At 34.8% G+C, this 13,895-nt stretch overlaps 1 protein-coding gene across 1 annotated transcript in view; it reads right to left on the reverse strand.

Moving 5' to 3' along the window:
• The window catches only part of Slc25a36 (solute carrier family 25 member 36), a 35,867-nt gene that overhangs the window by 8,601 nt on the left and 13,371 nt on the right, over positions 1–13,895 (reverse strand). Inside the window, exons 3-5 of the mRNA XM_028758969.1 lie at positions 11,774–11,851; positions 7,387–7,487; positions 222–288 (exon numbers count right to left, since the gene is read on the reverse strand). Of these exons, the coding sequence (XP_028614802.1) occupies positions 222–288; positions 7,387–7,487; positions 11,774–11,851 (246 nt within the window). The remainder of the gene's footprint in view (positions 1–221; positions 289–7,386; positions 7,488–11,773; positions 11,852–13,895) is intronic.

Genomic DNA, 13,895 nt, shown 5'->3' on the forward strand with positions numbered 1-13,895 from the left:
GCTGCTCCTCCAGAGGTCCTGAGTTCAATTCCCAGCAACCACATAGTGGCTCACGACCATCTATAAAGGGGTCTGATGCCCTCTCCTGGCATATGCATAACACTTGAAAGACTGAGGCAATAAGATCACCATGCATTTGAGGGCAGCCTGTGCTTCTCCTGGGCTACAAAAGACCTTGTCTCAGAACCAAACCCAACCAAACCAAACACATAAATGCATACCTTGCATCAAGCTGTAACCGAGTCTTTATAAGCCAAATGGGGTTTGTTGCAGTGATTGCAGTAAAACCTAAACAAATATATTTAAAATGATGTCAGTAGACAAAAACCATGTTATTCACATTAAGGATTACATTATATGAATCTATAGTAAAGAAAATGTCTACAAATGTTAAAACTATTAACTAATGTAAGCCTTACACTTTTCATTTTATGTCCAGGTAACCATGAACACCTGTTCACAATTCTGGCCTTCCTAGATGATTTTTTTCTGGAGCAGACTCTGACCTCACCTAAAGTGTTCTTCTAACCCACATGAAAACAGGGTGTTCTCTACTCTATATTCCAAGTTCATAAACATGCATTCTAAAACAGTTGCCTGGGGGTGAATCCTATTACCTGCCACACTACAATCAAAGGAATCCTACATAAAGGGCACTATATACTAATATTTTGTTCTGTGGACCAGAAGTTTGGCCCAGAATTTTTTCTTTAAATAAATATTAGCACAGAGATAAGATTTCAGTTAGGGTTAACTAGTGGGGCTACTTATTACCAAATTAAACAAATAAAAACGCTTAAAAAGTTTGTCCAAAAAGTTACGAACCAGGATTTCCTTCTCACTTCTACAGACAGTGAAGAAAGTCAGTAGGGTAGAAGGCAGCTCTTGGTCACTAACATTCACCTAGTAACTACCACTGTAGAGCAGCAGTCACCAGGGTGGAGTGGCTCAGTTTTAAAGTAAATTAGGATCTCTGGAGCAGTGTGCTTTTGGGACTATGCATTATCTCTTACTTTTAGGAAAACAGCATAGAAAATGCTATCTTAATGACAATTTATAAACATGTTTCATTTATGTAAGAATATTTATTTTGCTTTCCTAAATAAGATCAGTACCACAAGCTTTACAGAACTACATTTACTCAACTGGCCTTTAAGTTCACTGAAAACTCACATAGAGAAATAAGGAACCTAGTTATTTTAATACCTTGTATAAAATACTATTATGTCAAGCAGGTTGCTTTTAGAAAGACATACTCTACTCAGCACACTTAATATGAGAAAAATGCTGTGATGTATATCCTACTATAAAAGTTATTAGAGCCAATCACAAACTTTCCTTGGCTTTTAAAGCTGCTACATTAAATGAAATGATTTAACTCAACTGTTCTTTCTCCTTCTGCAATATCAGATATTTAACTTTCTTAAACTTAACTTCTTTTATGCCCTGTTTTAACACTGTAGAAATAGCCACATCTCACACAAAGGGGTGCCCCAATTAAGCCTATTTAGCAAGATAAAGAAAGTATGGCTTATTAACTTTTTAATAATATTTTGACTAGTATATAGTTTCTGCTTTTCGTAAGTGCTTGCAATACTACATAAAGAGGAATGAGACCAATAACTTTGGCATTAGCAGGTAATAACAATCAATTTAAAATATGGAACAGATTGTCAAAGAGTATCTGTTTTAATAAGTGGTTCTTCTCATGAATTTATTCTTGGTGAAAGAAAAACACAACTATCAGACTAATTTAAATATCTGTCTCACATGCTTCATCTGAGAATGAATGCACACTGTTATTTTCTTCTTTTGAATCTCATTTTTCTAAGTGAGCAAGTTAAACTCAACAACTTAAAATTATACATTTTTCAGACATCAATACAAGTCAAAACACCAACTAAATGACTCCTTGTTGTTGGGGACTGAAACCAGGGCTTCGCAGCTGCTGCACAAGTGGTCTAACTACAAAGCCACACTCTAACCCCAATTCTTATTTACTTAAACAAGAATTGTATCACTGAAATATCTATATTAGCTAGGTGTCTATACAGTAAAATTAAGTTTCTAAATTGAGAAGGAGCAGCATAAATCCACAACACTACTCATGATTTTAATTATTCCTAGGAAAAATAACCTGCCTTCTTATAAAAATTTAAAAGGCATAAAGTACAATTCCTTCTCTTGAGCTAAAAATGAAGCTATTCAATTAAAAACTTTTATTCAACTTACTCTTTTGAAAAGACTGCCACCAATTTTAAATTTAAAGTAAAACATTTATTTAGTTCAAGTTTATGTCCTTAATCACTTTCCAAGTCACAAAATCCCTCACGTTAAGATAGGAGCACCACATGTAAACAATACTTTAAATTACTACTCAGAGTACAAAATTTTTAATACTCAAATAGTAACCTTAATAAACTTCAAATAAACAATGTCAGAAAGCAAACAAGTATTTCTCACTTAATTCATTTCCAGATACAATATGTAATAGGCCAACATTAAAATTTAGGTAAGTGAGAGAATATTATCTTGTAATTGGTACTACTGTATGCTCTGCTTACTGTGACTGCTCTGGTACCACCTGAGTATAGACAACTAGCTAATCAGCAAATTACTTACTGGCTTGGATAAAGAATCTAGACATTATCTATAGGTTTTAGCTGTTGGTCCTTAAGAACGAAAAAATAAATAAAAAATAAAAAAGCTAACTGGTTCTTTACAGTACTACTTTCTCTTAACCAAAAAAAAAAAAGTTAAATAGCAAAACAGACATTATTAGGCTAATTAAATCTGGAAAAATAAAACCTATTAACCCAAGAAAGAAAACAAATGGAATAAAATTTTACTACTAACAAAATTATGTGGTAAGGAAGTTTGTGGTTAGCCAAAACTAAACATGTTTTCTTGCTACATTTATGACAAGCACACACACATGTTGGGCATGGTAATCCTGAAGTTTAGAAATTGCCTATCAGTTTTTAATTCTGCAATTTAGTTTTTGTTACATTTAAGTAAGAGACTAATGTATTCAGAACACCCAATATTAAAACAAACTGGAAAAAGTACAGTGAGGAATCCACTTGTAGATTAAAAATGTGTATTGTTCCAGAATCAGTTAAAGCAAAGCGCCAATAGAGGCATGTAGTTAGTAGTATCAGTGTTTGAGAAACTTTAGAAAACTTTAAATGTAAATTTAAGTTGTACATCAAATAAAACTCTACTTAATAATATAAGTCCATTAAAAACATGAACAAATCCCACCTATAGGAACTCACTGGGAATGCTTAACTGAGTGATACCTGCAGTGTTGCATTTCAGTACTCATTTCAATTAAGCTCTGAAAGTACAAAGCATATATGACCTCCTAAGACAAAAGTTTTCAAACTATTTTAAAATTTACAACTACACTAAAACAGCTAAGACCTTATTCACTATAGCCTGCATTTCTTGGAAAGTAGAGACACCAGTCTTTTAAAAAGAGAGCACTAACCAAGTATCAATAGATGAGAGTGGAAAGCACTGTACTAGACTTCTAAACGTTAGCTAAGCAAAGATGAAAGACAACTACTATTGTTTAACAGCTGTAGGACAGCACATTAAAACTACACACTCTCTAACATTAATATATACTTCTGTCAGTCTGTGGAGGTCAAGGCTATTACGGCCAAGCTGAAGACCTCAAGTTTACATGTTAACTGAAAAGTAGACCATTCTTCCTTCTAGAAGGATAACAAAGGGACCATAGTTAAATCTTTATGAAATACTCAACAATGCACACATTGCAATCCATGTCCCGCCTTCTACTCATCTACAGCTACTACAGAATCCCAGGGGGTGTTTCTTACACTAGAGGCTGCAAGAGGTGCTCAGTTCAGTACTCACGAGGTTTAAGTTAGTCCATATTTCTACAGGAAGTGACCTGCGGATGGGGAGCATGAGATGACACGATCTCACTCTTTTCTCGGGAGAAATGTACAGTAAATGCCTAAAATAGACACAGGCTTTTCTGTATCATAACAACAAGCAGTGACCTCATCAGACACATGTGAACAAACTGAATCTCACTGAAGGATTTAAGAAATATTTACTGTGAGATTTTTTAAAATTTTTAAGTTAAGAGAATATCAGAATGTGCCTTGTGTTTATAATAAAAGTGCACAGAGTACTGACAATCCCACCATCTTCAGCAGATTCAGAGTCCAAATACTTACCTAAAAGACGATCAATTTTGTCTTAAAGAAAAAATGCTAACCTTGTCAAGGGAGAATCTAAAAAAAAAAAAAAAAAAAAAACGAGAAGGGATTCTATGTCCCATTTCCTATCACTATTAGCTACCATGAAGAGTGGTAAACACTTTTATTTGTTCTTTAATAATCAGATTATCTAGTGATTAAAATAAGCAAACAAACAGAAACACACAGAGCCCCAAAAGAATATTAAAGTCTGGAACTTTGCGTAACTAACAAAGTACACATTGCTAACAGTAGTACCTGTCACCTGTGACTCTAGCAGTAATACTGCACATCCAATACTTATGGGATATTTTGGATTATTTTGTATTAATTCTTGTGTTCTACAAAACAGAAAACAGGGAAAATGTTCACAAATAAGCATACAAAGCAGCTGTCCAACCATGCATTTGGCTGAATACTGTAAGGTAAACTTTATATTTAAGGAGTAAAAAACACCTAACCTTACATTTAAGTCATGAAGTTAAAAATCACAGAAAAAATAACTTGAAAAAAAATGCATTCTTAAAAGCAAACAAAAATAAATAATATATTCTGTAAGCAAGTACTATTCACTAGATATACTGATATCACTAAATGATTATATTTATTGATATACTAGAAATGTCACACTAACTATATAAACAATAATAAAAACAGGAACTCATTTCCTTTATACTTATGTTATATGTAAAAAGTATGTGTTTGTCAGGTAAACTTTAAAAAATTAGGAATTACTGTAAAGAAAGAAGAAATTTAATACAATTTTTTGGCATACCAATAGGTGCCACGGTGCACTCGGAAGGTTACTCAAGATTATTTCAACAAAACAAAACACAAAACAGATATCCTCAATAGCTATAGTAAACAGAGTCAACAGTTGTATATAAGAGAGGAAAGGTGGGTAAAACAGAAACAATCAGCATTGCTTGGATGAAATAGCTTTGTAATTGGAAAATGTTTCAGTAAAACAAAAACATATAGTCCATTTTAGGTGTGGCCACTTATTGCCAAAAAAAAAAAAAAGACCCTCTTTAACACCACTTTTAACTAAATTTTAATGTTTAAATTACATGTTTTAGTTGATTTGGATACTACATAAAACGAAATCGAAGAGAAAGGCTGTGTGTGCTGACTGGTGTGGCAAAATTGCCAAGGCAATATGGCTGAGTTTTTTAATGTATTTTTGCTACTAAGGTGACAAGGTTAGCATTTTTTTTTTAAGCAGGCAGTTAAAAACTTTTTTACATGACTTATCTTTAAGTACTTTGTACTACCTTATCAATCTGTACAGGACCATTCTGTGTCACCAGCCATGTAGCCACACATAAAAAACTGCAAAGCTAAACGTTAATACTAACAGACAGTGCAAAGAAATGTAGAGGGCATAATTTTCAGGACAATGTAACTGTAAACAAATGAAAAACAGTATTTTCAAACTACATCGCAAGTACACGGGGTAATAATGTCTGTATATGCATGCTTATCAATTTACCAAAATCCAATTTGGAAAACAGTATTAATGAAGATGTTATACATTTGAGGAAAGAATTAAAATTGTGAATTTTACTAAATTACTTTGCAATAAAAAACGGTAATAAATTTTGTTGATATATCTTAGTAAAATAAGTATCTGGTAAGATACGTTGACCCTCTAACATTGCAATATTAAATCTATAATAAACACCGTCAACTTTAAAATGACTGTTTAATCTGTTAATTTTTTACAGTAACATCAACACTTCTTTTTAATTTTTTGGAGTTAGATATACATAACCCCACTGCCCCCAAACCACAAATGCTGAAATCTAGAAATATATTATTGACCTAATGTAATGGTTGCTGGGTTTATAACTAACTGGCCCAACTTTCACCAATATCCAGTCAAATATGTAAGAGGAAAACATCCATAATCAAGATCTATAAATAGTATAATTAAAAAATTCTAGTTTGTAACTAGGTAAATATTATTATACTAAAAACTAATTCTCAAAACCTAATCTATCCAGATCAATCCAGTTATTCCATGGATAAGGTCATAAAAGCTCCCAGGAATTACCTAACTTATTCAAGATCTTTAAGTTGGCAAATCAGAGCATATAGTATCTTGACTTTAAACACTATCCCTTCCAGCTTCAAAATGTCAATCAGTCAACAATTGTAAAATATAGAGCCTTGAAAACAATTTGTAGTGTAAATACTAGATTTGTTACATGGCGAAGGTTATCAATATTTCACAAATCAGTATTTGAAACATACACTTAGTTGGTTAAATATGTGGTTCGAATTAAACTATTCTAAATAGAAAATGATTAGCAGTTAAAGGCACTCCTTAAGCACACAATGGGAAGCCAATTTATTGATCAATAGCTAATAAAAGCAGTTATTGTTTTATAAAATTACAGGACAATTTGGAAATGAGATAGATTAATTAATAATTCTCAGAAAACATTTCTATAAAGACCTAAAATTCAAGGCTTTGTCTAACATGCATGGCAGCAAATGACTCCAGAATCAGATTGGCAAACCAATCTTTACCACTCATCCTTAGAAGGAAGACAGAGACTTGTGAGGGCTGTTTTGTTTCAGAATCATATCATCATGACATTAAGTTCCTGGAAACATTTCTACACAAGCATGTATACATAAGCCAGTGTCTAAAGTTCAGGTCCAGGATGCAGTCCAGATTGTGAGGAATGATATATTCTTAATGGTACACCAACTACAATAACTGGGTCATAATAAACCTCACAAAACTGCAGCATCTGAGCACAGGAACACAATGTATACACAGCACCAAGTACTGGCGGTATGTTCCAGACAGGAGCAGAAAGTCACTGACGGAAACTGAAGAGAGCAAGTGGCAGCTCTAACTCCAGTGGAGGTATGGGTAGACTCTTAAAGCACAAATGCATCAAACATTAACCAATACACAGCAAAATGAATGTATTATCTGCATCTATCACTTAAACTTTTAAATACAAAGATTTACCTGATAATAGATTTTTATGTATAGCAAATGTTTTATTCAAATGAACAAAACCCACTTTGCACACTTTAATTATTAAGAAGCACACTAACCATCTTAATTTGATATGAAGTCATCATTAATTTTTCCAGATTTAGAGGAGTTTTTACTATTAAATATTCATACCTGCCATTGCAGCTGAAATCATGTGTACTTGGGTAGAATCAGGATCAAAAACACCATTCAACTTTTCCTTGCAGTTTGAATAAGCAGCAAAATATATTGCTCTAAAAAATTAAAAAAAACACTTTAATTTAATAGTAAAATATAAGTTTTCATAGAGAAGTAAAATAGGATAAAGTCTCAGTCATATTCAACATAACATCATGTTTATCCATTTTTCCCACAAAGCATGTTTAGTCCAAAAAAAAAAAAAAAAAAGCCCAACTCAAAGGCATAGTTCCTAGCAACCCTTCTCAGATCACCTAAGCCATGCTCAATACTGACAACCACTTAGTAACTACAAAAAGCAAAAAGAATTTGTATAACATCCTAACAACAGGAGATTCTACGCAGTGGAGCTGTGGTGGCTGTACTTCAGGGTGCTAACTCAGAAGTCAGTGTACTCAACCCAAGTTAGATAAAATAATTTTAGAGGCAGAGCGGATCTAGTCAGTCTAATCTGGTGAATTTGAGATTGTATATATTCTACACTGTAAGAATACACAGAATATTCATATATTTCACTTTTTGGGTACTGGAGATCCCACCAAGCATCTATCCCCTTCACACCTCTTGAGCACAGTATTCTTAAGACAAAATGATGTTAACAAATGTGATCAGGCCCATCTGGTTATGTTTTGCAACATCTGTAAGTATTTCATTAAATTTAGAGTTCTTTTAGCCTTTGAAGTACTGAATTATTGCTTGCTGAATCAAATATTACGTTATCTCTCAACAATCCTGATTTATAAATCAGTAACAAAGTAGACCAATAACTGATACCGGAGCATTTTATTACTGCATCTTTTCCACCTGATGTGTATGAGTATTCTGCCTCTATGTAAGTAAGTGCACAGGTGCATGCAGAGACATGGACACCAAGACAGAGTATTAAATGCTCTGGAGTTACAGATGGTTATAAGACTTCACGAGGGTAATGGAACTGAACTCAGGTCCTCTGCGAGAACATCAAACGCTCTTAACCATTAAAACTTCATTTTTAAAGCTTCATTATATTGTTTAAAAAATGTGTTTAAGAAAAAAGGGGCCAGACTCCTTAAATCTACAGTCCCAGAAATCAGCAGGTGTGGTGGTTTGAATAGGTTTGACCCCCCCCCCACTCATGATTTTGAATGCTTAGCGCACAGGCAGTGACACGATTAGGTGTGTCCTTCCTTGTTGAAGGAGAGATGCTTTGATATTTGATGCTCGGGCTCTGTCCAATGAAGAGAGCCTCTTTCTGGCTGCCTTTAGCTCAAGATATAGAACTCTCAGTTCCTTCTCCAGTATCACGTCTGCCAGGACACTGCCATGCTTCCTGCCATGATGATAAATAACAGCCTGAGCCTCTGAAGCTGTAAACAAGCCCCAATTCAATGTTGTCCTTTATAAGAGTTGCCTTGGTCATGGTGTCTCTTCATACCAGTGGAAAGAAACTCTAACTAAGACAGCAAGCTAAGGCATGAGTATCACTGAGTTCAAGGGCAACCTAATCTACTAAGTGAAAGCCTGCTTCAAAAACAGGAGGGGATTATTTAACAATTTATAACAAAAACATTAAATTTATGAAGGAAATAATAATAATAATAATAATAATAATAAACTTAGGACATACAATTCCAAAACACAGTGGGGAATAAACCCATTCTCAAGAAGAAATTACAAAAGATAACTTAAAGAGAAATAGGTATGGAATATACATATAGGAAATATATATTTGAAAAATAAAGCATCAACTTTTAATAAAGACGGTGTAATTACACAAAAATTAAATACATGTCAAAATATCAAAGAAAATTTCAGTTCACTTAGTTAGTATTTTTAAAATGGATAGTAGGGGCTAGAGGGATGGCTCAGCAGTTAAGAGTACTGGCTGCTCTTCCAGAGGACCTGAGTTCAATTCCCAGCCACTGCATGGTGGCTCACAACCATTTGTGATGCCCTCTTCTGGCATCTGAAGACAACAACAGTGCACTCATATTTGTAAAATAAATAAATCTTAAAAAAAAAAAAAAGACAGTAGCCAGCATTCATTAGTATGTGGCTTAAGAACAATGAGTGCACTGTATAAAAATAAAAACTTAGTGTGTGTCTTCAGAGGACAAATTAGCAACCTCTAGTTTTCAATGCATTTTGTTCCTTTTATCCAGAAACCCTACTTAGGCAATCACTCTAAAATATGTATCTTTGCAGCACTATGGTATATGACTATAACCCCAGCATCCTAGAGACAGAAGCAGAATTTTGAGTTTGAGGCCAGCCTGGCTATATACTACTTCTCTGTCTCAAAGAAACAAAAACAAATACAACTAATAAATTTCTTTAACTACATAAGGTAAAGGTTTGAGAATATTCACAAAACCACTGTTACAATAGGAGCTGGAAAGATGGCTCAGAGGTTAAGAGCTCTTGGTATTTTTCCATAGGTCCTGCATTTGGTTCTCAGCACCCACATCAGGAAGAGCACAACTCTAGCCCAGGGAATCTAATGCCCTCTTCTGGCCTCCACAGGCACCTATGCACACACACACATGAAAATATACAAGATACATTATTAAAAATATCACAGGCCACGGAGCTTCAAGATAAGTCATAGTGTTTCCTATGATTCATTTATGTAAATAATGAATATGCACAAGTCTTTATTTGTGACAGCTCAGGAAAATTACTGGAACGAAGTATACTTAACTTTATTTTTTAATTTCTATTATTTAAGACCTTTATTGACAGATGCTTGCAGTTTGTTGACTTTTTTTGAAAAATATCAAGTTGTAAACTTTATTATAAATTAAAAATGAAGTTCTTAAAGATCTCAACTTGACCAGATATGAAACAATTTAAAAACCATTAAAGGTGTATTAAGAAAAACCAGGCCAGCCAGGCGGTGGTGGTGCACGCTTTTAATCTCAGCACTTGGAAGGCAGAGGCAGGAGGATTTCTGAGTTCGAGGCCAGCCTGGTCTACAGAGTGAGTTCCAGGACAGCCAGGGCTACACAGAGAAACCCTGTCTCGAAAACAAACAAACAAACAAACAAACAAACAAAAAAAACACAAGAAAAACCACAAAACGCACACACACACACACACAAACATACATATACAGGACTTTCAAAAACAACTCAAAAACAACAATTTTATTTCATTATCACTGTGTGTGTGTTCCTGTGTGTACGTGGAAACCAGAGAATAACTTTAGGAGTGCATGCATCCTTTACTTCCACCATTGGTTCTAAGTGCTGAACTCAAATCATTGGGCTTGTAGGTAAGTAAGTTCCTTCCATTACACACTGAGCCATCTCACTACCACCACACACTCACCCAGCATTTTCCCCTCCATATGTAGCTAGGCCCTAGTTTTGAATGCAAGATAATGTTGCTCAGCCTCTCAATTACAGGTGTAGGCAACCGAACTCAACTCTGAATACTCTCTTAAAATGAAAGTGAAATACAGTAAGTAACAGGATGTGAATGAGGCATGTAGTTTGAAGTATAGAAATAGGTGTCCATGTTCATCCTAAATATGAACTTTTTTTGAACAGCATTTTACCATGGAAGAATCCAGTTGCAGGGGACCTGGTCTCCTCTTCTGACTAGGCACACATGGTATACATACATTTGTGCAGGAAGAACATTCATACATAATAAATTTATTTATTTATTTTTTTTTTATTTAAAGATTTTTTTTAAAATTTTTTATTTATTTATTATATGTAAGTACACTGTAGCTGTCTTCAGACACCCCACAAGAGGGCATCAGATATCATTGCAGATGGTTGTTAGCCACCATGTGGTTGCTGGGATTTGAACTCGTGACCTCTGGAAGTACAGTCAGTGCTCTTAACCACTGAGCCATCTCACCAGCCCCCATAAATTTATTTTTAAAAAATGCTTATTTATAGTTAGGCAAACCTCTGTAATTTTAGTACTCAGATATATTAGGCAGGAGCATGGTAAATTTGAGGTTAGCAGGACTACCCAGTAAGACTGTCTCAAAACAAAAACAAAGACATCCCTCCATACACATACAACAACCCTTTATTTTCTTTAAAGATATTTTGTTTTTTGAAATTTAAGAGTTACCACAGTAAGAACTATTTTATTTTACACTTCATTTTCCAAATATGAGCACCCACAGTTTAAAGCAAACACTACACTGTCTCCTTACAACATGAAACATTTGTGTACACAGTACAATGAACTTCTGTTAGCTTCAGAACCAATGTTTTCTTTGGCGACTCAACTATCTAACTTCCCACAAATACTGAAATGTCCATGTTTCTGCAATGATTATATTCAATACCTTGAAATAAAGACAGCCAAAATCTTATTAGCCTTTTTTTTTTTTTTTTACCTGGAGGGAGCCACCCCCACCAAATTGGGGCCTAATCCTCTAAACAATGAGCGAGGGCCCTCTTTTTCCAGGATAACCCTGAAAAGAGAAAAGCAAATTATTAGAAAGAAATGTTCTATCACCCTTTACTAATATCCTAAAGCAAAGCCAATTTCTCATTTATAATGTAGCTTTCAGGTCCATTTCATTACTTACAAAAACATCTTTTGCAGGAGACAGGGCACAGGAAAAATTACTGTAGAATCAAGTGATATGCTAACAATAACAAAACTGTGCATATTCTTTTCTAAAATAGCTAGCAAGATGGCTCAGTGGGTAAAGGCACTTGCCATGCAGCCTAAGGATCTGATTTGGATTCCTGAAAACTCACCTAAAGGTGAAAAGAAAACTGATTTCACACACTTAGCCTCTGTTCTCTACATGTATACTGTGGGATGTATGTACCCATATACACATGCATGAAACTTTTAAAAATTATGGTTTTAATCAAGAGTGCAGACTCATGCCTGTAATTCTAACACCTGGGAGGCTGAGATAAGAGGCCCATCCTGAGTCTGAGGTTAACCTGAACTTCAGAGTGAGTTTCAAGTCAAGCTGAAACTCTATATCATAATAACAAAAAGTTACTAAGTATATAGTGAAATTGACTTGCTCTCTTTCTCTTCCTTCCTCCTTCTGCTTTTACTTCATAAGAACTTTCAATATTTCTCTAGATTTGCTTGTTTTTAAATATAGATGCCTCGGTTTTTTATTGTTGTATTGAAACAAGGCTTCATTATGTAACCCTGGCTGAGCTGAGTGCAGGGATCAGACTCAGACTCATCTGTAGAAGGTACACTCTCCACCACTGAACCACAGCCCAGTCCTTGAAGTCTTCCATCTTGGAAAATACTCTCAAGTTCAACAGTATCATGTCAATCAACTGTTTCAGGGAGATGCTTCTGAAAACTTTATCACCCTAATTCCCTAAGGGTTACTAGAATGCTTGGTGAGTTTCAGTCAATATTTACTATACTGAGAACTTAATGTACAAACAGCTTATGACTAGATGAGAAGAACATACAGCCCCTCACACTGAAAATTTTGCTAAATAGTTGTGAAAAAAAGCATGTTAAGACAAATAATATAGCCGGGCGGTGGTGGCGCACGCCTTTAATCCCAGCACTTGGGAGGCAGAGACAGGCGGATTTCTGAGTTCGAGGCCAGCCTGGGCTACACAGAGAAACCCTGTTTCAAAAAAAAAAAAAAAAAAAAAAAAAAAAAAAAAAAAAAAAAAAAAGGCAGATGAATGAAAGGTATGAGCTGAGTGGCAAGACTTTTCTTTATGAAGTCCAAGGTGTTACCTGTGAGAAAAAAAGTAACTTTTCCCTGATCCCAATTTTACCATAAGAAAACTAAACAGTATAGTGATATTGGGTTTGGTTCTTTGGTGATTAATTTATAAAGAGACTAAAGGAGAGAATGAAAAACTTAAGAAAACGGTGGTGGTGGTGGTGCATGCCTTTAATCCCATTACTGGGTAGGCAAAAGCAGGTGAACCTTTTGTGAGTTTGAAGTCAGCCTGATCTACATGGACTAGTACCAGGTCAGCCAGTGTTAAATAATGAAACCTTGTCTCAGGACATCAACAAAAAAACCCGAGAAATCTATACTAAAAACAAACAAACAAATCTAAAGAGACATTGAAAGTTCTTATGATGAAGTAAAAGCAAAATCATTGAAAATCAGAACAAAATATATCTCAGGGGTCTAAGGGAGAATTTTAAGAAAACCTAATCAACAGCAATGTAAGAATTGTGATGCAAAGATGTATTTCCTGGGGTGTGGGGATGGCTTAGTGCTTAAGAGCCACTGGCTGCTCTTCCTGAGTTCAATTCCCAACACTCACACGGTGTTGGCTCACAACCATCTATAACATAGTTCCTGTGGAATCTGATGTCCTCTTCTGGTGTGCACATATGTAGACAAAACACCCATATACATAAAATACATGAATAACTAAAAAAAGATACATCTCCTACATCAATCAATACTTTTCTGAAACTGTGACAGCCTGGCTGTCCTGGAACTTGCTCTGTAGACCAGGCTAGCCTCACACTTAGAGATCTGCCTACCTCCATCT

Source organism: Grammomys surdaster, unplaced genomic scaffold (genome assembly GCF_004785775.1).
Source record: "Grammomys surdaster isolate TR1022 unplaced genomic scaffold, NIH_TR_1.0 126248, whole genome shotgun sequence".
NCBI lineage: Eukaryota > Metazoa > Chordata > Mammalia > Rodentia > Muridae > Grammomys > Grammomys surdaster.